The 23,871-nt window shown below is 41.3% G+C and overlaps 1 protein-coding gene across 1 annotated transcript in view; it reads left to right on the forward strand.

Annotated features, from left to right (window-relative positions):
• LOC122809263 (sacsin-like) overlaps positions 1-23,871 on the forward strand; it is a 417,141-nt gene that overhangs the window by 152,684 nt on the left and 240,586 nt on the right. Inside the window, exon 5 of the mRNA XM_044080641.1 lies at positions 7,180-7,326. Within this exon, the coding sequence (XP_043936576.1) occupies positions 7,180-7,326 (147 nt within the window). The remainder of the gene's footprint in view (positions 1-7,179; positions 7,327-23,871) is intronic.

Consider the following 23,871-nt stretch of genomic DNA (forward strand, 5'->3'; position numbering starts at 1 on the left):
GTATAGTTGCAGCAAACTCGATCTGAGGGAAGATAGGAGATGGTGGTGTATTATGGGTAGGGGGAGGAGCTTGGAGCAGATGCTAGAAAATAAGTTGCCGGCTCGGATCCGATATGGATCCGAATACCCACAGGTTGCAGAAAAATGAAGTATAACTACTCAGATGGAATGTTATGGTGAGTACATAACTTCTTTTTTGTTTAAGACCCTCTTGTGGGATGTTGACATCGTTTGGAGATTATGACCACTCCCAGTTTTCAGTCATCAGCAAACTTTGTCAGCCACAGATGTTTAGTTTTAGTTTGTACTTTGGAGAAATAGATTCCAAACAGTAGAGGACTCAGGATTGATCCCTGTGGAACACCACTTGTTACAGGTCTGCTGTTGGAGGTGGATTCCCCTGTTTTGACTATATGGGCTCTATCAGTGAGCCAGTTAGCGACCCATCTAATGATATAATGGTTGATACCTAGCTGGGTGAGTTTGTTAATGATGCCTGAGTGGGGGATAGTGTCAAAAGCCTTGGCTAAGTCTAGGTAGGCTATAGCCACAGATTTCCCATCATCAAGGGCTTTAGTGACTGTCTCGAAGAAGTCCACCAGGTTTAACAGGCAGGGGTGGTGCAGTAAAGCTATTTATACCATACAAGAGGTTATAATCTGCTTTGGAGAAGTTTTTCAGTTTAGTTGCTGCTGGGGGGAGTCAGGTGTGATAGTTACTTCAAGTGAGACTGATTTGTGGTCAGATCTCACCAGTGAAGAGCTCACAGTGGGGGTGCTACAGTGGTTCTCCATATTGGTAAGAACCAGATCCAGGATGTTTGCACCCCTTGTGGGGGTGTCAACCAGCTGGTCCAGGGCATTGGAGTTAACGAAGTCAAGGAACCTTTGGGCAAGTGAGTTTGAGCGAGTAATTTACCCAGTCAATAGATGGGTAGTTAAAGTTACCCATAACCATGGTGTTTGGATGTATCTTGATAGACTCAAATAGATCCTAATAGGCAGAGTGGGTGTCCTGATTCATGGAGGGGGTCCTGTAGCTGGTAATGACTTGAATAAGTGTCCTACCAACAGTTGATTGCACCTGAAGTATCTCCAGGGAGTCATACAATTTAACCAATCTGGAGGTGTATTTATCTTTAATGAATATTGATACACCACCTCCTTTAGTTTTCATGCCTTCCGTTTGTGGTCTGAACATGTGGAAGGAGGTATAGCCTGAAATGGCTGGATGCTCTCCACAGCTTTGAATCAGGTCACCGTGACTGCACAAATGTCTGTCTTCCAAGGTGAGGACTGCTTCCAGTGAGTGCAGTTTCATGTTAAGACTCCTAGTGTTTAGCAATATAACCTTGAGGTCGTTTTTAGATGGAGTTTTTATGTCAAGAATTTTGTCCTTGAGACACTGCCTAAAAAAGGCACTATGGGGTGACAAGAACATTAGCCAGTAGCTGAAATCTCAGGGGTGACAAATTAAGACCATCTCTGGCAAAGCATCGAGGTGTGTTGATCACATCATCCCAGGCCGACAGATGCTGTATCCTCTTAGAATGACACCAGAAACCAAGCCAATAAAGTCAATCATTTTCTGTTTGTACTTTGGCATCATTCTAGGTGAAGGTAAATTACTGCTTAAGGCTGGGGACATACCAGCCTAAGATACGTAGTCCGAGAGCTCAGTCATGCATAAATGACATGTACATTATTGCCATCCAGAAATATCATGGCTGCAGCTGTGAAAACCTACAACATTGCCTAGCACTTTTGCATGGTTTTCTCATACATACAAAACCTCCTTTCTGTCACACAAGATTATCAAGTATACAATGGACACAGCCTGCACAAAAATATATATACTTGCCCATAGGATATGTATATTCCAGGCATGTAGCTGTCTGTCTAATACATGGTAATGAGGGATCACACATGCCAGCTCATACACTGGTAAGTTACATGCATGTTTTCACATGTGTCTGTGGGAAAGGATCCAGCATTTCCAGTCTACACATGCCAAAGGTCATCTCATTTAAAGATGCTGCGTATGATGATGGCATTATGGACATTACACAATCTGAGAACACAGTGGCACAGATATTTTAGCTAGTACTACCATCTCTCCTTGGCGGCCATGCATTTATTTAGCCATAAAATGTGCTATGCCTTCCCCTGGCCTACAGACATTAATGAATTCTTGCCAGATGCTTGCAAAGGACATGTGCCAGAGGATGTCATTGTTCCACTGTATTCAGCATTCATCAGACATATCATTAAGTATAATGCCTCCTTTGGTGTGTACCTAATCAGGCACCTCTAAAAATTGGAATGACTACAGAGGTTCCTCACTAAAAGAATACAGGGCTTAAATAATATGTCTGATACAAACTGCCTCAAAGCCCTATCCCTGTATTCTTTTTCCTACAGACTGTTGAGGAGTGATCTATTTCTAACATACGAGGCATTATCAGACTCCACTCTGATGGACCATCTGCATATCCACAAAACAAACAGCACCAGAATTACCCATTCTAAAGACTTAAACCTTCCCTGTGATATAAATAGAACCTGCTGGAGAGACAGGTATGTATCTGAGAGACAACCCCTTCTTTGGAAAAGGCTCCCCATCCATATGAAGCAGAGTTCTTCCCCAATCCAGTTTAAGTTCAATTTGGATAATAAGATGAGGAATAAGAAATTCATCCCCAGTTTGCTACCTATGTCTCTAATGGACAAAGGGAGTCTGTAAATGGTTTACCTCCCAAGCCCCTGCTTATAAATCTTTCATTTTCCTAGTCCCTGGTTACACTTTACAAAGGTAGCAGAAGTTGTCAGACATTATGTTTGCATGGCTAGGCCTAAAAAGTTACAAGTGATCATTAGCTTAGTACACATCTATGAACCTATGGACATACAGCCAAGATAGAGGACAGTGGCATACCACAAGAGTGAAAGGCTGCTTTACCTAGATGGATGGATGACTACACCAATGCCTACAGCCTTGACTGTGAATGGTCATGACAACATGGACAGCAATCATTTGGATCCACTGTGGCTTCTATTCCTATCCATAAATGGTCTCATGGACATGAATGACACTTTACTTGCTCTTCTGTGGCCTCCACCTCTGGCCATAGATGGTCACATGGACAAGAACAATATCCATCCAGTTCCACTGTGGGAATAACCCTCTTGGCATCCAACGTGGTGACATCCAATTTACTTGTTGACCACTGCCCAGTACATATCCACTAAATGAATTGCAACACTGGCTGAATAGGGTGTTGTGGTTGCCTCTCACTTGCAGGATGCCACATCACCATTTCTGCACATGCATCTAATGTACTATGTCTGGATTACATACTTCCAGACCAGATGCTGCAGGGACATTTGTTATATTCAGTTAACAATCCACTGCTCAAAGCTCCACAGCATTACCCAAGGACATGATGCCTGACATTCTATAACTCACTGTCCATGTCTGTGCTTACCACAGGCACAACCCATGGCCTTACCTATGCTAGCTTTGCTGTCCCATTCCACTGTTTCCCCAACCTGCATAAATAATAACTGCACCCTAACCAATCCCCATGGCCAGTGTAGGTATGGTAATACACATTGCACAGTGTGACCAGTCAATGTACTGCAATACAAACACTGTTTAAGTAAATGCATGCATCATTTTTGTTCTGTCTTTCTTTTGTCATGGCACATAATTTTGGACCAGACACTGCATTTTTGTTAGTGGCACAATAGAGTGCATTTACTTCTGCCTCACATAGGAATCAACTTCAGCCATGTCTTCCACTCCCTTATCACCTGGCTCCTGGTCTACTACTGCCATGGATATTTCTGCTAATGCTATAGTCTTTCCTTACTGTAGCTGTTTCATAGTATCATCTTGTGTAACATGACACAGACCTCAGATAGACTGAAGCACGTTTCAGGAACATACTGCATTACAGCACCAGATGTATTCAGACGATAGAAAAGAGACTTCAGAGCTCTGAACATGTTTTATGATGTTCTATGTCTATATCTCTGATGTATTATATTTCATCTCTGTGTCTGTCTCTAGGCAGTGGATGGGGTTATTGGTCATGGCTCCAAGTCAGTTGCAGCATCACCTGTAACACAGTAGCATCACCATTATGAGTGTCTGCTACCTATGTTCATGTGACTGGACCTTCGTTACCTCTAAGAATGTCAGCATGTACACCTACCAACTATATGACCCAGTGGAAAGTATCCCCATCAAATTTCAGTTATAGGTCACAAATGTGCCATATGACAGAATCACGGACCCTGACTGTATGATGTGCATGCACATTGTATATAATATCACATGTATTGGCCATTAACTGGTAGCTGAAGTGGAAATCATTCCTCTTGATGTATTGGACACCATGTGGAGTAGTTAGAGACTTAGTGGCAATGTGATTGTAATCAATGACCCTCAGGACCTCGGAGAAATAGACTGTCATAGAATGCCCCTTAGTGGTTCTGCCCTGTTATCTACTGTCCATGAGAACCACATATCCTTCTCCATGTGTATCAAGATCACTTCTAGAAACTGGAGTAGGATTCATGAGGCAGAGACATGTGTACTTCCTAGAGTATCCCCAGCTAAAAGGTGAGAGGTCCCCATAGCAACAATGGTCAGTGTTGCATAAACTTATGCATCCACTGAAACAGACATTCCACACCTCCCTTGATCCTGTGTGAGGATGGCAGCAGTCTGCCAGATCTCTTATGAGGTTTCTGTCCACATGGTGATGGTGACAGTATGCTGGCCACTAACTGACTGTTCTAGTGGCAGCATGCAACATTACAGACACTGGCATCCAAAGTGGACACTAACACATGCTGACTGGGTAAAGTAGGTGCTACTCCTAGCACAAAAGATACACCTGCTTACTGACAAATGATGGTGTGCAGATACGCTGATTGCTGAGTTACAGTACAAAACTTTTCTTATATTTCCTAAATTGCTGAATCATACCTCCCATGTTTGATTTCATCATTTGTATGCGCAGTAGCTCATTAACATTCTTGTTGACATTCATATGGTCATTTGTGTGTGATGCACACTGCCTGTTTTTCCTTCTAATGCACTTATTTTATATTTGTCTCTGAATCACTCCTCATGTGTTGCCATTTACCATGCATTTTCACATACTATAGTAGTGTACCATTTCTTTTGGAATTCCCCATATTTGTAGGTTGCACAGTTTTTTTGAAAGATACAATGAGATTTTTGTAAACAATTAGTGGGGAATATAATTCTGGATTTTTTTGATTTATATAAGCATTAATTTAAAGACAATGCATAGACTATTCATATTGTGAAATAAAACATTTTGCTGACCAGCACTGCTGTTTGAACCTTTCTAATAGAATTTGCTGTTCATAAGATATATACATTTGTGTGGCTCATACTTTATGACTTGATTTTTCATAAAATGCTTAGGAATCTAAGGACAGTGTAGGCTAGAAATGTGATGTTCCACCGATGCTAGGTATGAATTAATTAATTTACCCTATGCCCCATCTTGATAACTTTTGATGTATGCCATTCTTTGTATAGCCTCTTTTCTCATAGCAGGTTGGATTTCCAAAACTGTACACAATATTTCATTTGGCTTTTCAATTAGTCATGGGATGTTTTAGTCCTAATTCTTTGTATGGAACAATATTTTGTGTATCTGTCTAGAAAGATACTGCTAATGGTCCAATTGCATCAGTGTTCTACTCTGATTAACAAGTTAGATTATTAAATAAACAGACAAATAAATACATAACTCTGCAGGAGAATAACAGTTTCCTTTTTTCTGAAAGCACTACCTTTCCATATGCTTCCCAGAATCTAACTACCCAGATTTTGTACTGCTTTATCATCCATATGTAGATCATCAGAGTATAGTAATACTAGGTCCCTTTTTATTTTGCTATTATTAATATATTATCTACAATTGTGCTGTCTTTCATTTGTTTTGTTTTTTCCCATTTTTTTTTTGTTCAGATACATTATCTTACAGTTCTTTGCATTGAATTTAAATTGTAATATGTTCCATCGTCCCTTGTAACTGAATCTTTGTTAAGGAATTTTCCATAACTTGGCATTTTCTTAATATTATGATCCATGTGGTTAACATATTATCTTTACAACCAACTATAAAACTGACGTATCCCTGCACCCCCCCCCCCTCCAGATACCCGGCAGTGATTTTACAATAGACGTGTGAGCTAGCACTTTGAGGTAGAATTATTCATAAAGTAATTTGCTAATGTGTATTGGAACAGCATTAATGTAGCACTTTGACTGGAGATCACAGAAATAACACCACAGAATTTAAACAAAATATGAAGATCGGTATATAGAACTTGCAAGATAACTGAAATGCAATTCTTGGATAAATGTACCATGAGAACATTATTGCATAGGTAAAGACAATCCCATCTCATAAATATGCCACCTCATAAATAATACTTTTAAGTGGCAACCTATGAAATGGACATCCAGTGAATGTTGAAGATGAAGTTCCATGTTATTCATGGAGTTTTGGAATGCTCCTAACATTAAACCAGTCAGACAACCACACTGTACGATACTTATGAGAAACTCCTGAAGATGTGTTCTAATTGGCCCAAACAGCAGAAGTCAGTGTTAGCTTTATATAAAGTGTTATGATTACTGCTTAATGAGTTTTCTACTAGTTGTCAAGTCTGAAGTTCATAAGTTGCAATTCATAGTGGACAAGGTTACATCTCTCTGATCACAGCTAGCTGGAATGTAATTTTTTGTTTGGTGTTTGTCTTATCATTGCCAGAACTGTTTCTATTCTGGTTCCAGAAGGAATTCATTATTTCATTGGAGTTGTTGCTTTTTTTCCATTGCTGTGTGACTTTGAAGTTAGTATTTATAAATAACAAAGAGGTGGGGGTGAACTTCCCCAGGTGAGGGTGGGAGGGCACACTTTCTTCCCTGATGATTGTGTTCATCTGGTTATAGCTTATTCTGGACATATCTTAGGAAAACATAGTGCAACCATATTCAAGAAGAGTGACCTAACAGTAAGAAAACAGTCCTGAAAACTGATACAGCACTGAAATGTAACCAGTAGTGTAACTGAAGACATACTGCTGATCTCCTTATTTCATCTTCTTTGCCTTATTTTCCTTACAGGACCAGCACTTTTTGCCTACAATAATGCAACATTTACAGAGGATGACTGGAAAGGAATTCAATCTACAGGTCGGAGCCATAAATGCAAAGATCCAAACAAAGTGGGACGATTTGGGATTGGCTTCAGTTCCATTTACCATGTCACAGGTAAAAGCCAATTAAAAGTATTTTTGGGTACTGTAACTGGTTATTTTTTTTCCAAAGCACCAAAATTCTGGAGTACTTATTTCTAACATGGTTAGTTGCCTGTATTTAGCAAGTTTCCAAATTATTGATACACACACACACACACACACACACACACACACACACACACACACACACACACACACACACACACACACACACACACACATACACATATGTATAGCTATATGTGTGTTTATACATACTCCGGAATGAGAAAGGGGTTAAACTAGGAATGGGCATTTCATTTCTACATCCCACTTTTACTGCAGCTCTAAAAGGGAGTGGGAGTAGGAATCAAGACATTACCATTGACTAACATCTGGACTCAGCACTTTGAAGTCTTTTTTTTTTGGTTCTTCTGGATTTAATGAAATTGTGCACAAATTCTAATGATTTCCATGCAGCACTGCATATTGTCAGTATAATATGTTAATAGCTTTTTGTTGAAATGCAATAAAGCATTATAAAATATCTACACAACCATCAGCTACACAAACCGTAGTTTATTACGGTATTGAATGATATAAAAAATACAGCATTCTGGCAGGTTGAGCTGCACATCCTATACCCACTGTAGGGGCTTTGCTCAATACCTGTTGATCTTTAAATATACTAATGTCAAAGTCGGACAAGCTTGGAATAAAGAGAAATATTACCTTTATAAGCAAATTACCTTTCTCGCTTTACTTTGAATCAACTGGCCCTGAAGCTAATATATAACAAAATAAAGAATCTTCATTGAAGTAGGACCCTATATTCCACCCAGCCACTGGAGCAGGAGTGTTAGGGAAAGCCTCATTAAATGAGACACAATGAATACAGCTTTCCCGGGTTAAACCACAGTTAAAAATAGAATGTAACAAGTTTAAAAGCAGGCCTTCTATCAGACTTCTTGTGTTTAATCACTGGTGTCCCACAGGAATCTCTGGTGGGTAGGCTACTATTCGGGGTACTTTTTTCTGACTTCATGGTTACAGAAGGAACTTTGGATAACTAAATATGAAGATATGAAGAAAATGGGTAACATGATTATGTCTAAGAATCCATTCATCCATCCATCCATCCATCCACAACTCCATTTTTGCACATAAAGTTAGTGTCACTTCAACAGTGACAATCATCTGCAGGTAAGGTTTACGCTGTCAGATGGCTAGCCCAGCCATGACAGCTCATCCACACCGCACACTCACACCTATGGCCAGTTTAGCATGCCCAATCTACCTACTGCATGTGTTTGGAATGTGGGAGAAAAATGGAGCACCTGGAGGAAACCCACGTAAACACAGGGAGGACATGCTGATTCCACACAGAAGGCACCTCAATCGAGAATTGAACCAGGGAACCTCTTGCTTTGAGGTAACAACCTTATCTGCTTTGCCAATGTGCTACCCATGGTTATTTAAAAAAATAGGTGTAAAAAGTGCATATTTTCTTTGAAGATGAAGAAATACAGCATAGCAGAAAGAGAAAAAAATATATTGTTTTGGACTGCAATATAGATGGGCAGCCACTAAGAAGAAAGTTGTAGGTAAGAGAAGTGGGAACATTAGCGGTTAATAAACTAAATTTGTCCAAAATGTGACCATAGTGACCTGAGGAAGCTTATGGAGTTGATCATATAATACTCAGCGCCATGTTTAGTTAAAACAGGGAAATTATAATTCCCCTGAAAAATCTATGTAATATGTTCTGATATTGGAAACAGTGATACCTTCTGAAGCTTTGAAGCTAAACACGTAACTCAATTACTAAAGGTCCAGCAGTTCCTGCTGAAGAAAATCCATGGGTTAGAAAATAAAACTCATTTGGACTGACTAAAAGAGCTGTAATTTTTGGAACATGCAGATTCTTGAGCAGTAATTTGTGCCTTGCCTTCTGCGTATTGCATGATCTCAGTAGGAGAAGGTGTTTTGGTTAAGACTTTTGAATAGATTGGAAATGAGGAGAGGATCTTGTATGGGAAGCCAATTAGCCTTTCAGAAAAGTGAATATTGGTGTTTGGATCTGGGTGCTAGAGAAATGAAGACTCGTACTTTGATAGAGATAGTCTTTAGGACTGTTAAGTTTTTCTTTTAGGTTGAAATCACAACCAGAAGACCATAGTCTAGTTCAGCAAAGAGGAATACCCCTACCTACAGTTTCTTTCCCTGCTGCTTGCAAAACAAGCCCTGGTTTCTTCCAGACTAAATTATTGCAATATACTTTACTTGGGGCTTTTGTAATACTGAGGTAGAATACTTACAGATACTGATGTAGTGTCTAGTTAATTGCAGGATAATCTTAGTATTAATGAACTTATCCATTCATGACTATGCACTTATCCATTCATGACTAGGAACGTATCCTTGCATGACTTGGGCTTCCTGTGACCTGAAAGAGGTTTTTGTGGCCTACTGTTCTATATGGGTTTTGTGCTCTTCTGAAGGGTTGTGGGCAGATCTTGTGGTCCATTTTGAAACTTTTGGGTATTAGGCATATTTAATCAGGCCCTTCAGCTATGGAACTTGCTACCACACTGGGTCAGAGACTGCGTGTTACTGGCTGACTTCAGACGAGCACTTAAGAGTTGTCATATAGCATTTAATGGTGTGATTAATCTATTATTAAGGATTTATTTAATTTGCTATATGTTACAGTAGATGTTATTTGTAAATCCTCCCTTGTTACTGGTATTTTGTGTAAAAGCACCAAAATAAATTTGAACTTGGAGATAGAAACTGGGAGATCTTCGATACGTAGAAGAGGAGTTGCCGGATTTTTTTTTTTAGCAGGTTGAATGTGAATTCTGCAAGTTCAGATTCTGATCAAATCAGAGCCCTATGTATTTATAAGATGTTGTAGGATCAGAGCCCTACGTATTTATAAGATGTTGTAGGATCAGAGCCCTGGGTATTTATAAGATGTTGTAGTATCCAGTGAATTGTCCTTGTTGATGGTTTGTAAGTCTGCATGAGTGCCAAAAATAACTTCTTTGGTTTTGTTTCTAGTAAGGAAGAATCATCCCCCAAAGAAAGACAGTTACTAAATGAAAGTAGGTCTTCTTGTAGGTGAGATGTAGTAACCATGTCATCTGCATGCGTTAGGACTATGGACTGAGGGACATCTTAAGGTATACAGTTAATATATTGCAAGAGAAGTAACATTGAAAGTAGTATGTCTCTATGAAGCCATTTTAGTAGAGGCACTGAGGAAGTCTAAGAAGATCCATTCTTGACTCTAAAAGACTCTATGCATCACAGCTTCCATTACCACATAGAGCCAGCAATTGTTTATTTCTTGACTTAGCAGGAAAAGGGCTTGTGGCTTTTGATGTGGATTGTGGATTCATTTATAGAAGTGTGTCACCGAGAGAGAGTGTGGGCTTATAACTGAAAATAATTATTCTAGGTTAGAAAAGGCTTATGTGAGAAAGCTTATAAGGTACTTGAAGTTGCACTGGATCAGCTGTCTTCTGTAGTTGCCATATCAGAATAATGTCTTCAGTAATTCTCACACCAAATCCCACTCTTGATACAGATGTTTCTGGTTCCTGTTACCTAATCGAACTTCCAGAAGGTCGAACACCAGAAGTTCGAAAGGTGAAAATGTCGAAGCCACGGAAGTCCGAATTCTTTCCCAGGGAAAGAATTTGGTTGGATGTTTTTGCGGCTTCGACATTTTTTCCACTGTGGTGCGAAAGTTACGGAATGGGTTAAGGTAAGTGTGTGATTGTGATGGACATTGGGGATAGGGTGCAGGTAAGCTAAGTGTGTGATTGTGACAGACGTTGGGGTTAGGGTGTGGGTAAGGTAAGTGTGCAATAGTGACGGACTTTAGGGTTAGGGCACGGATAAGGTAAGTGTGCAATTGTGACAGACTTGAGGGTTAGGGTTTGGGTAAGGTAAGTGTGCAATAGTGATGGACTTTAGGGTTAGGGCACATGTAAGGTAAGTGTGCGATAGGGACGGACCTTAGGGTTAGGATGTGGGTTAAGGTTAGTGCATAGGTAGTTGTGTATGTAAGATTTAGTGTAGGTGTATAAGGTTTTTGGTGTGCTTGTGTTGTGTGTGTGTGTGTGTTTTTCAGAACAGCAAATTTTTCCCTGGAAATAATTTGCTGTTCTGATGATTTGATGTTATTACATTTCGATCTTCCAAGTTTGAACATCTGGTGTTCAACCTTCTGGAATTTTGATAATGTAATATGAACCCAATGTTTCAGCAGGTAATTCTCACTCCAAAACCCTCTCCTGACATAAATGTTTCAGTGGTAATTTTCACACCAAATCCCACTCCCGATATAGATGATTCAGCAGTAAGTCTCACACCTAAACCCACTCCACATAGATGTTTCAGCAGTTAGTCTCACACCAAAAGCGACTCCTGACATAGATGATTCAGCAGTAAGTCTCACACCAAAAGCAACTCCTGACATAGATGATTCAGCAGTGCCTCACACCAAAATCCACTCCTGACATAGATTATTCAGCAGTAGGTCTCACACCAAAACCAACTCCTGACATAGATGATTCAGCAGTAAGTCTCACACCAAAACCCAGTCAACACAGATGTTTCAGCAGTTAATTCTCACACCAAAACCCACTCCTGACATAGATGGTTCAGCAGTAAATCACACACCAAAACCCACTGCTGGCATAGATGTTTCAGCAGTAAGTTTCACACCAGAACCCACTCCTGACATAGATTATTCAGCAGTAAGTCTCTCACCAAAACCCACTTGACATAGATGTTTCAGCAGTTAATTCTCACACCAAAACCCACTCCTGATATAGATGGTTCAGCAGAATGTCTCACACCAAAACCCAATTCTGGCCTAGATTATTCAGCATTAAGAATCGCACCAAAACCCACTCTTGACATAAATGTTTCAGCAGTTAATTCTCACTCCAAAACCCACTCATGACATAGATGTTTCGGTAGTAATTTTCACATACTGAGTCATGTCTAAGGTTAACAAGTACAATACGGTAACTAAACAGCTGCTATTCACTAGTCTCTATTTATTCTCTATCTTAGCAGTGTTGGAGTTTGATGATGGGCATTTATTTAATATTTATCACTGGATAATCGGTATTGAATGTGTTTATGTAATGTGAAATACCTCTTGCATGTCATAGGTGCTGTTTTCTTTCTTATGTTATTCTTCGATAACGCTGTATCTGTGTTACTTGCACTGCATTTCTCTCATGAGCTGACATTTGTAATTTCATTTAGGCTGCACTTGTGTTGTCCTAAATGACAGTAAAGTTTCTTTGAATCTTTTGAAATCCTGATACATATGATTCAGCAGTAAGTCTCACTCCAAAACTCACGCCTGACATAGATGTTTCATCAGTAATTCTCACACCAAAACCCACTCCTGACATGGATGTTTCAGCAGTAATTCTCACACCAAAACCCACTCCTGACATAGATGTTTCAGCGGTAAGCCTCACACCATAATCCACTTCTGACATTGATATTTCAGCAGTAATTCTCACACCAAAACCCACTCCTGACAGATGTTTCAGCAGTTAATACTCACTCCTGACATAGATGTTTTATCAGTAATTCTCACACCAAAACCCACTCCTGACATGGATGTTTCAGCAGTATGTCTCACACCAAAACTCACTCCTGACGTATAGATGCTTCGGATGTAATTCTCACACCAAAACTCACTCCTGACATAGGTATTTTTGGTTGTAATTCTCACTCCAAAGCTGACTCCTGACATAGACGATTCAGTAGTTGCTGGTACTAAACAAACAGCTTAAATTGACAGATTATCATAAAAGCTGCAATGACACATCACATTGTATTAATTACTGAGTAGAAGCTCATGATGTAAATATAGTCTCTGTCTGCATAATATAGTGTTAAACAGTATGTTATTTTTTTAAATATTAACAGTATAACATTCAAAAGATTACATTATGACTTCTTTGACTTATGCATAGTGTTTTTTACACTTGGTAATGACAGCCTGGTACGCATATGTTGCAGGCAGTAGTTTGTTAGACAAGATAAGGATGATTTTCTGCAATGAGCGAAAACAAAGATGTATGTATATGTATTTATTCTTACTTCATTGCAATTTAAATTTGAAATACTAAAAAGCAAAACCACTACTAAGGCCAAAGTGTACACAAACCAAAACACAAATAAAATAAAAACACTCCTTGAAGTTTAAAGGATTCAGAAGGAGTCTCTTGAGTCCTTTTCACTTCAAGGAGTATTTTTATTTTATTAGCAATTTAAATTTGCTCATGTACAGCTTGGTGGCCAAGTGTGGTGTACATTTAAATCTTCCATCTTGGGGGTACTGGGAACTCTACCTAATGACAGTCAGTGAAATCCTGTATCATTTGAGTAAAACTTAATCCCTCCTCATGCTCTGTTTCAGAACTCTCCCCCTGATTCAGATAGACTGCTGTCTTGGTTCTTGAGGATATTTTGTGCTACTGGGAATCCTTCCAGTTGGGTTGCAAGCTCACTTTGTATAGAGTATTAGCTGTACTACTACAGTCAATCAGTTGTGCGTGCTTTGACGTTTTGGACACCAGTATGATTGTGCCTTTTTTAACACCTTTACTGAATTATCACATAAGGTTTAGGGAAATATACATTTATATAAAAGAAAACATGTTCCCAGATCTCAGTTACAAGCATTATGTCACATATATTCTATTGTATATTTATTATCAATTTAATATTACATACATTGATCAATTCCTGCCTTCCCTTAAACTTCAGTCCTCCTCCAAAAAAAGAAGTTATGTACTCACCATAACATTCCATCTGAGTAGGTAACTTCATTTGTCTGCAACCTGTGGGTATCGGATCTGACCTGGATCCGAGCCGGCAGCTTTCCAAGTTAAAGATCCCAGCTCTCAGCTCCTCCCCCTTACCCATAATACCCTACAACCTCCCTTCAGTCCTCAGATCGAGTTTGCCAACTTATCAAGCAACAAACAAACAAACCATAGTCGAAAAGAGAAACGCTAACCTGATGCCTAACAGAAGGAAGACATTCTGTCATGACGATTACCACGAAACAGGTTAGGGGGAAGGAGGGGGGATTGGTTGCTGACAAATGAAGTTACCTACTCAGATGGAACGTTATTGTGAGTACATAATTTCTTTATCTGAAGTAGTTAACTTCATTTGATCAGCAACCTGTGGGACAGAGTCCCCAACTACCAAAAAACTTGGGAGGTCCTCAGGGAAGAATATTCCGAAGCACTGCAGAGCCAAAGACTGCCCTCCCCCTGGATATCAGATCTAGCTTGTAGTGTGAGATGAAGGTATGAGAAGAAGCCCAAGTAGCTGCCGAACAGATGTCATCTAAGGGAACTCTTGACCAAAATGCTGCAGAGGTAGCCATAGAACGGGTAGAGTGAGCATAAACCCCCAAGGGTTCTGGCCGACCAGAAGCTTTCTACGCGTGTAAGATGCAGTGGGATATCCATCTAGCTAGAGTGACTTTCGTAACTGGCTTGCCTAAGGACTGCTTAGTGAAAGAAACGAAAAGTTGCTCCGATTTGTGAGAAGCAGCTGTCCTGTGCAAGTAAAATTGCAATTGTCTATGCACATCTAACAAGTGCAGTCTGTATTCCCCTTTGTTCTGAAAGTTGGGGAAGAAAACAGGCAAATTGATGGCTTGATTGATATTAGCCTCGGAGGCCACTTTAGGCAAGAAGGAAGGATTAGTCCTGAGAGATACTCTGTCCTTATGGAATACCAGATTCGGGGGCTTTGTACAATGGGCCTGAAGTTCAGATACCCTTCTAGCTGAGGTAATTTCAATCAAGAAGGCAGTTTTCCAAGATAAGAACTTTAAGTCAACAGAGGCTGCGGGTTCGAAAGTTGGGCCAGTTAAAGCCTGAAGAACTAAGGTTAGGTCCCATGGAGGAACCGCATTCCTGACAGGAGGTCTTAACAGAAAAGTGCCCTTCAAGAAGGTCTTGCATATCTTATAGGAAGCCAAGGGTCCAAGATTGTTCCCGATGTGGAAAATGGCCACCATCTGAACCTTCACAGTAGAAGAACTGGCCCCTTGATGGAAAATGTGGGACAGAAATTCAAGAACTGCTGGAATGGGAGCCGTAAATGGGTCCAAATCCCTATGTCTGGCTCAGATGGAAAAACGCTTCCATTTACTGTTGTAGATCTTCCTGGTAGAAGGCTTATGTGCCACTACCAGGATAGATTTTACAGGAGACGAGATACTGGGAGTCCTAGCCACTAATGGAACTGGATCAACCAAGCCATAAGCTTGAGGTCATCCAGATTTGGAGTTTGCATTCCCGAAGGATGAGAAATCAGATCCGGGATGGGATCTAAGACCCAAGGAGGAGCTATGATTTGAGACCATAGGTACGGGAACCAGATCTGATGAGGCCAGAATGGGGCTATGAGGATCAGTTTGTTCCCCAACCGACTAGCTTTCTGTAGAAATTTCATCATTAGCGAGAGAGGAGGATAAGCATAAAGAAGACCGGGCAGCCAAGCATGGACTAGAGTGTCTCTGGGGCTCTCCCCCGGTGGGGGAATTAGAGTGAAAAATTTGCTGCACTTTGCATTCGAAGGAGACATGAAGAAATCGCAGCAAGGCTGACCCCATCTGAGGAAGATCTGTTTTGCTACTAAGGGGTTCAGAGACCACTCGTAAGGTGTGAGGATAGATCGACTCAACTTGTCCGCTAGAATGTTGGACCAACCCGGAATGTGCATTGCTATCAGAAAACGGTTGGTGGAAATCGCCCATTCCCAAACTCTCATGGCCTCTCGACAAAGAGGGTAAGACCTGGTTCCTCGTTTGTTGATGTACCAGACCACCGCCATGTTGTCTGTTTGAATTGCAATAGTCCCCGGAGGAAGAAGGTCCTGAAGAGCTTGCAACGCTAAAAGCACCACACTCATCTCCAGAACATTGATATGCAGAATGGTCTCTATAGGGGTCCACGTGCCTTGGACGGTTCTGCCCATGCGATGCCTCCTCCACCCCAGGTGAGAAGCGTCCATGGTCACCGTGGCTTGGGGTTGAGGCATCATGAATGGTCTTCCTTCCCGAAGCTCTCGGAAATGAAGCCACCAAAGAAGGGAGTCCCTGCAAACCCTGCTGAGAGGAATCAGTGAATCCAATGGGTGTAGAAGGAGGGACCATTGAACCTGAAAGGTCCATTGAAGAACTCTCATGTGCAATCGAGCAAGAGGTGAAAGGCTGATGGCTGCTGCCATGGATCCCAGGGCTTTCAGGACTAATTCCACAGGTGGGGTTGGGGACTGTAAAAGCGCTATTACATGAAGTGATAAGGTGCGGAGCCTGTCCACTGTCAGAAAAGCCTTGGACTGAAGTGTGTCTATTCTGGCCCCTATGAAATCCAGAACCTGAACAGGATGAAGAGACAACTTCCTGAAATTTATGGTAATGCCTAGGTGACAGGCCAAGAGTAAAAAATAATCCCTGACAGAACACAGTAGATGCCTGGTGGGGGTAGTGAGGAACCAGTCCAGGTACGGAAAGACCTAAATTCCCTGAAGTCTCAGGTGGGCCGCCACAACTGCCATGACCTTGGTGAACACCCTGGGGGCTGTGGTGAGGCCAAACGGAAGGACCCTGAACTGATAATGACTGGCCCCCAGCCAAAAGCTGCGAAACCTCCTGGATCGCCTGTCCATGAGAATGTGGTAGTACGCATCCTTGAGGTCTATGGAGCACATCCAGTTGTTCTCCTGCAGGAGGGGGAGAATGGATTGTAGAGTGACCATCCGGAATTTCTCTTTGGCAATGAACAGGTTCAAAGTTGACAGGTCGAGAATTGGCCTTAAGTCCCCCGTCTTTTTTGGCACCAAAAAAACCTGGAGTAATTGCCCAACCTGGACTGTCCTGGGGGACGTGTTGGATGGCCTTTTTTTCTAGCAATTTCTTTATTTATGAAGCTGCAGCCTCCCTCTGATTGGGTGGGACATTGGGGAGACGCTTCTCTAGAGGGGGAAGATTTATGAAGGGGATAGAGTAACCTCTGGATATTATTCGGAGCACCCAGCGATCTGTAGTAATGGACTCCCAACTTGCTATATGCTCCAAAAAACACCCCCCCCCCGACTGCCTCCAGAGTGGGGCAGTCAGGCAACCCCTCAGGGTTACTGCACAGGTCAGTTGGAGAAGGGTTCAGCCCCCCCCTCTGCCTCTGGGCCGGCGTCCACCTTGTCCTCCCCTGCCTCTGAAGGATGAAGGGTCCGGAGCGGAACGGGACTGCTGAGACTTCTGGAACCACATCCTATTTTGTCCTCTCTAGTCCCTTGAGAAGGACCTTTGGGGAGCCGAGAAGCGGATTCCGATGGCAGACAGCGTCTTCCCATCTTTCTCGCTCTGGAGTAGTGTATCGCAGATGGTTTTGCCGAACAGCATAGAACCATCAAAGGGAGCGTTCGTGAAGGATGCCTTGTAGGGTTCCGCAAAGTCGGAGCCAAGCGTGACACCGTAAGGCGACCCCTGCTCTGCTGGCTGTAGCCGCCCCCTCCGTGGCATGGGAGAGAAGCTGTATAGAAGTGTTAGATATCGATTTTAGAGTGGCCATGCAAGCCGAGAAAGTTCGTTTGTCCTTGGCCACCATGGACTCCGGGGGAGACCCAGTGTACTCTTTTATCAGATCTCGCTGAAGCCTAGTGACGTGTGCCAAGTAATTCAGCGCCCTTATGGAAAAGGTGGCTGAAGCTAACATCCGCTTTCCAATGCAGTCCATTGTCCAAGACTCCTTGTCAGGAGGATGGACCGAGGAACTTTCTTGCGCCAGTTCCTTCTTGGTGGCAGCCGCCACCACCATGACATCTACCGGGGAGCCTTTATTCCATGCCGGCTTGTCTGCAGGGGAACTAAGGATTTTATCTGGTCTCCTGGGGATTGGCTCCATAGTGTCCGGATCCTTCCATGCCCTGGTAGTAATCAGATCTACCAGGGGCTCGGCCCGAGGGGTCACCCAGGAGGTAGACGGGCCTGCGTCAAACACCTCCAGAAACACTGACTCATCCGAGGAAGGTTTCTGGGCTGACCACCCCCTTCTAATGCACAGCATCTCCATAATGTCTCCAAAGGAGATGTCCTCGGAGGGTGACCTGGGAGAACCTTCCCCTTCCTCTAAGTCCGTGTCTTCTGTGAGGGACTCGGGGGAGTCCAAGTGCCTCCTTTTACACTTTCATTTGTGAGGGACCTCCTCGGCGGGACTGTCCGAGGAGGGCTCACCAACGGGGTCATGTTCCTCTACAGGAACTAGCTGGGATGCAGACGCAGGCTGTCCCTGGGGCTGGACAATGGAAGACAGGCCCATATGCGAGAGAATGAAGGGTGGATTCGTAGCACGAACTGGGGACCTCGAACCCTTCGACAGCACCCTCTCCACCACGTCAAAGGCCAAAAGTGAACCACTCTCCCCAGGCTCAGAGAGCAGTCCCCTCGGCTCCAACGTGAGGAACTGCGCCGGAGCTGATGCGATTGGACCCGAAAGGGAAGTGTGCTCCGACCGCCACGGAGCCAAAGTCACACTCACCAATGTGGATCCGAAGCTCGGCTCTCGGCCCTGAGAGCTCTGATCCGAAAGATGATCCGATAAACTTGAGGGTAAGGCTGGCGTCGAAGTAGTGACTACTATCTGCGCCGACTCCCCGGCTCCGAGGCTATTCAGATCAGACTGCTCCGAAACCCGTTAGTGGATCGGAGAAGGAGCGATGGGTGCAAAGAAGGGGGCCGAGCTTCCCCCCCCCGGAGGGGGGGGGGGCAAAAGCACTCCCATCTGCATCTGGGCCTGTAGGAATCGACGCATCATCCGGTCCATATCCGCGTCGGAAAGACTCCTAGTAGACCTAGAAGAAGTCACCAAGGCAGACCGGGAAGGCCGCCTAGACAACCTCAAAGGTGACCAGGACTTCTCCTCTGGCTCTGGAGAGAAGCATGGAGAATGGGGCCAAGAAGGGGAGGACCTGGAAATCCTCATGGGGGAACAGATCAGTTTAGCCGGCGGGGCCGAAGGGGCTGAGTCGGCCCACCACTTGTGACTTTTATGTCTATCTCTGCTCTCTCTCTCCCTCTCTCTATGCCTCTTCTCTTTCCTAGAAGAGTCCCCCTCTCCCTGGAAACAGTGGGAGGTTGAGTCCCAGCCATGGGAGGGGGAGCTGATGGCTGGACCATCGCAGCTGTGACTGGCGCCACTAAGGGAGAGGAGGAAGAAGAATCCGCGGGCAAGAGTCCCGCCAGGATGAACTTGTTCCTCCTGTCTCTCAGCACCCTGGGGTTAAAGGCAGTGCATATCTGGCAGCCCGATGTTAAATGGGCTACCCCCAGGCAAAGAACGCACTGAGTGTGGCCATCCGCTGGGGACAGCTTATGACCACACTCAGCACATTTCGAAAAGATGGCCTTAGGGCCCTCGGCAATGACACTCATGCACACACCCTAACACACAGATAAGGGGAAGGGGAACACACTAAAATTCAACTAAAATTGAATTAAAACTGACTTCAATTAAGTAAGGGGTCTGAAACACACAAACACGCACACACACACACACACACACACACACACACACACACACACACACACACACACACACACACACACACACACACAAAAAAAACGCCACAAATTTGAAGATTTTTTTTTAGAAAATTTCCCAACTTACTCTCACATAACAGCCAAGAGCTCGTCACTCATGCTTCAAGAAGCCGCGGCAAACGAGATCTGAGGACTGGAGGAAGGTAGCAGGGTATTATGGGTAAGGGGGAGGAGCTGAGAGCTCGGATCATTAGCTTGGAAAGCTGCCGGCTCGGATCCAGGTCGGATCCGATATCCACAGGTTGCTGATCAAATGAAGTTAACTGCTTCAGATCATTATTTTGCATGTATTGTTCCCATAGATTCCGTTTTTTTCTATGTAATTTGCTCCTACCCTTTTGTAAAGATCCCACTTCCAGTTCTTGTATCTCTGTTACAATATTCAGTGCTTCAAATGCAGTAGGTTTAAACTTTGATTTTCCATTTTCTAGTAATCACTTTTTATTGGCAGCCACCAGGATTCAGCTTAAAAAAGCCTTGCTATGTCCAGACAATTCTGCTTCTGTATCCCATCTTAAAAATCATGACTGCATCCAATAATTCCTTTTCTTCCTTATCAATATTATAAATCCCTCTAATATAATGAGTTGAAAAGTACTTGTAAATGGCCACCTTACAATCCTTTTTGAAGTCTTGGAATAAAAAGATGCTGGGGGGGTTGTAAATTCTCTTCTTCTTAAACTTATCCAAAGCACCTATAGGTTGGCCTTCAAACTGAGTTGCTAGATTAAACTTCCTTCTAAAAATCTTAAGCTTGATTAAAACATCTATCAAATTAACATGTTTACAAGGAATAAAAGTAAATCCTTTTTTAAAAAGGTTAAAATGACATGAATCAATTCTCAAGGAGATGTAATTAAAAATTTTAAAATCATTGAATGATAATAAAATCCCATCTTATTGTGATATAATGGTGTCCTTATGAAGACTTGCAACAGTTAATTAATTTGCTTCATTTATTTTACCATCCTCCCCCTCCCTTTTCTTCGATTGTTTTGATGTTGGGTTGGCGCACCTGTCTGTCTCTGACTCTCTGGAACTTGTTGCCAAGGTCTTCTCACAATGTGGTTCATCTGGCCTGCCAACATTTTGGACCTCCAGAGAGGGAGATATTCTAAGGGTTCAGGTATATATCCTAAATACTGACTATTATATTGTTCTGAGTTCCCAACTTGAGTAGGGTCACTAATATCTGAGGGCCCTGGTTTTTAAAAAGGTGCCAACTCAGAAGATTTGAAATATATCTTGACCCCTTTCTATCCTGAGAACTCACTTTAGAAAACCAATGACGTTTAAAATCAGGTTTGTAAGCAATCTGATGACAATAATCCTATGCGTCCCTTTCTAACTTCTCTTTCTTCCTGTCTTTAATTTTATCTACTTTGTCAATATTATAAAATATTCCATCATATTTAAGCTTGTACATAGAAAACAACAATTCCTGTTGCATAAAATCATTTAAATGATTCACTTCTTTAATTAAGTCTGTTATCATATGTTCATTGTGTTTAATCATAACACCAAACAACTCGAGTTCTTGGCTATTAAATAGTGTCACTAGTTCATTATAAAGTTCACCATCTAGTTCTGTCTCATTTGGAAACTTAGTGTACCTGAGCCCTTTAGGGATCCTGCCATTATGTACACTTCCCTCAAAAAAAAAAAAAAAGAAATTATCAAGCTGTAAACTCTTCACTTTTGACAGCTTTTCTCTCCAAACATTCAATATTAATGTCAACAGTCTATTTCTAGGACTTGAAATGAAAGTGTTCCAAATAAAGAACATGGTTTCCTCACCCATTCACTAAAATTAAATAAATTGTTCTGTATTTTCACACTATTATGTTATTAGAAATCGCAGATGAGACTGTCAGCAATCAGTTGCTGAGGATGATCATTTGATCCTGGAGTGACTGAATGAACAGAACCCAAATGGGAAAGCAAAACAATTGTCTGTTTTACCGTGTACACTACGTTCCAACTGTCATCCCTGTGGATCAGGTACAGATGAAAGTTCTTCCATTTGAGTATAAATGTGTTGAGTGAGAGGAGTTAATATATCCAACAATTTAGCAAGTTTTCCAACCACACTGAAGAAACTGCAATGTGTCTGTGAAAAAACTATTCCACTAAGTAGTAGCTCTGAGGATTTGGATCTGAGTCATGTATTTCCTTTTTGTCCATGGTAAAATGAAGACCCGAATGACTGAAAACGCAAACCAAACCAAAATGGAAATGGCCAAGGGAATCCAAATAAACAAAGAACCACAAAGGGATGCCGAGTAGGGATCATAGACCAGCCACACAGGAACAAATCCACATGATCATCTGTACTTTATCAAAACCACAAACTTTAATGAAGCAACGAAAATATAAAATAACCAAGAGTTGAGCATTTTATAATTAAAAATCCATGCATGAGCTTTCATCCTCACAACAAATTGTAGAGTTGTAAAAGTGAAATTTAGTTGGAAAATATAAGCAAACAGAAATTAGATTTTGTGCATGGAAATTGCAACAGTACTGGTTTAGTTTATATAGAAAAATGTGGGTACTGTCCTGCATTTTACATTGGTAAAAACTGAGAGATTGTTTAAAAAACAAATATATGAACATTGCTACAACATATAAAATGTAATCGCAACTGTGCCCTAAATAAGCACTCTACTAATCGTAAAAATGTTAAGAATTTTAATTTTAGAATTATAGAAATTATCCCAAGAAATACCGTGGTGGGGTGCTTGGGAAACCAAAATTGAGTATTGGGAGTTATATTGGCAACTCTGACTGAATTCTACCGCTCCCCTGGTATTAATGACATGATTTCAGTCACCCCTATTTTGCAGCAAATTATAATATAATATAAAAACGTAACAAAAATACAATATTATATTATACTAGAACAGTTTTTACTGTTGAAGTGAAGCCCTAACTTCATGTGCCAAAATGGGAAAAAGAGGTTGTGGGTGGATGGATGAATGGATGGATGGATTAGGGAACATTTTGATACATGTTCATGACACTGCTAACATTTTATTTCATACATTTTTAATACATTTATTAGTAAACATGCAATTTATTTTTAGGTCATACTTATTGATACATTATAAATTTATACTAACTTTCTATGTCTTTTAACTTGTATGTTTTTTTATAATCAATTTTTTGGTAACATGTTTTTATTGATTCAGTGTCCCTTCTAGTTATTACATACACACCTGTTTGTCTACTGCCTGTTTAAATACTACTAACATTTCAGGAACCACAAAACAAACGATGACCAGTTACCTTCACATACTTTATTAAATAACAAACAGAAATGAGACAATAAATTATTTCCTCTAGCTCCTCGCTCTTCAGCCTTTATAGAGTATAACTTCATTTTAACATAAGTCCTTTAAATACAAAAACCTATTCCTTAGTTATCTAATTAAAAATTAATGTTTAAAAACAATTATACCTTGATTATAAAATACATTTTCAATTGCATTCCATGTTAAGACCCTGGGGGACAAAGGGTTAAATTTCAAAATGAAAATTGATTCCTTTCTCCAAAGCTTCCTTTTTATATCACACACATCAAATCATTTATTATTTATTTGTTCTAAAATTGTAGCTTGTAATCCATTTGGATCTCTATTATGATATATTATGATATATGATACATTATGATATGTAATATGATTAAACCACAAACTATCAACATTTTGACCTTATTGTTTAGTTTCTATAACCTATCCTGTCAATTTCTTTATTCTTTTCCCCTAAATACTAGAATTCAAACTGTGTCTAAATTATATAATTAATATAGAATGGTACGTAAGACATATCTTTCTAGATTTCAGTAGCATCAGTGTGGTAGTATAGGCATAACTGTCAATTTCTGTCTTCAAAATTCCTATCCTATGAGAA

The sequence above is a fragment of the Protopterus annectens genome, chromosome 1.part1 (assembly GCF_019279795.1).
Source record: "Protopterus annectens isolate FY-2018-M chromosome 1.part1, PAN1.0, whole genome shotgun sequence".
NCBI lineage: Eukaryota > Metazoa > Chordata > Ceratodontiformes > Protopteridae > Protopterus > Protopterus annectens.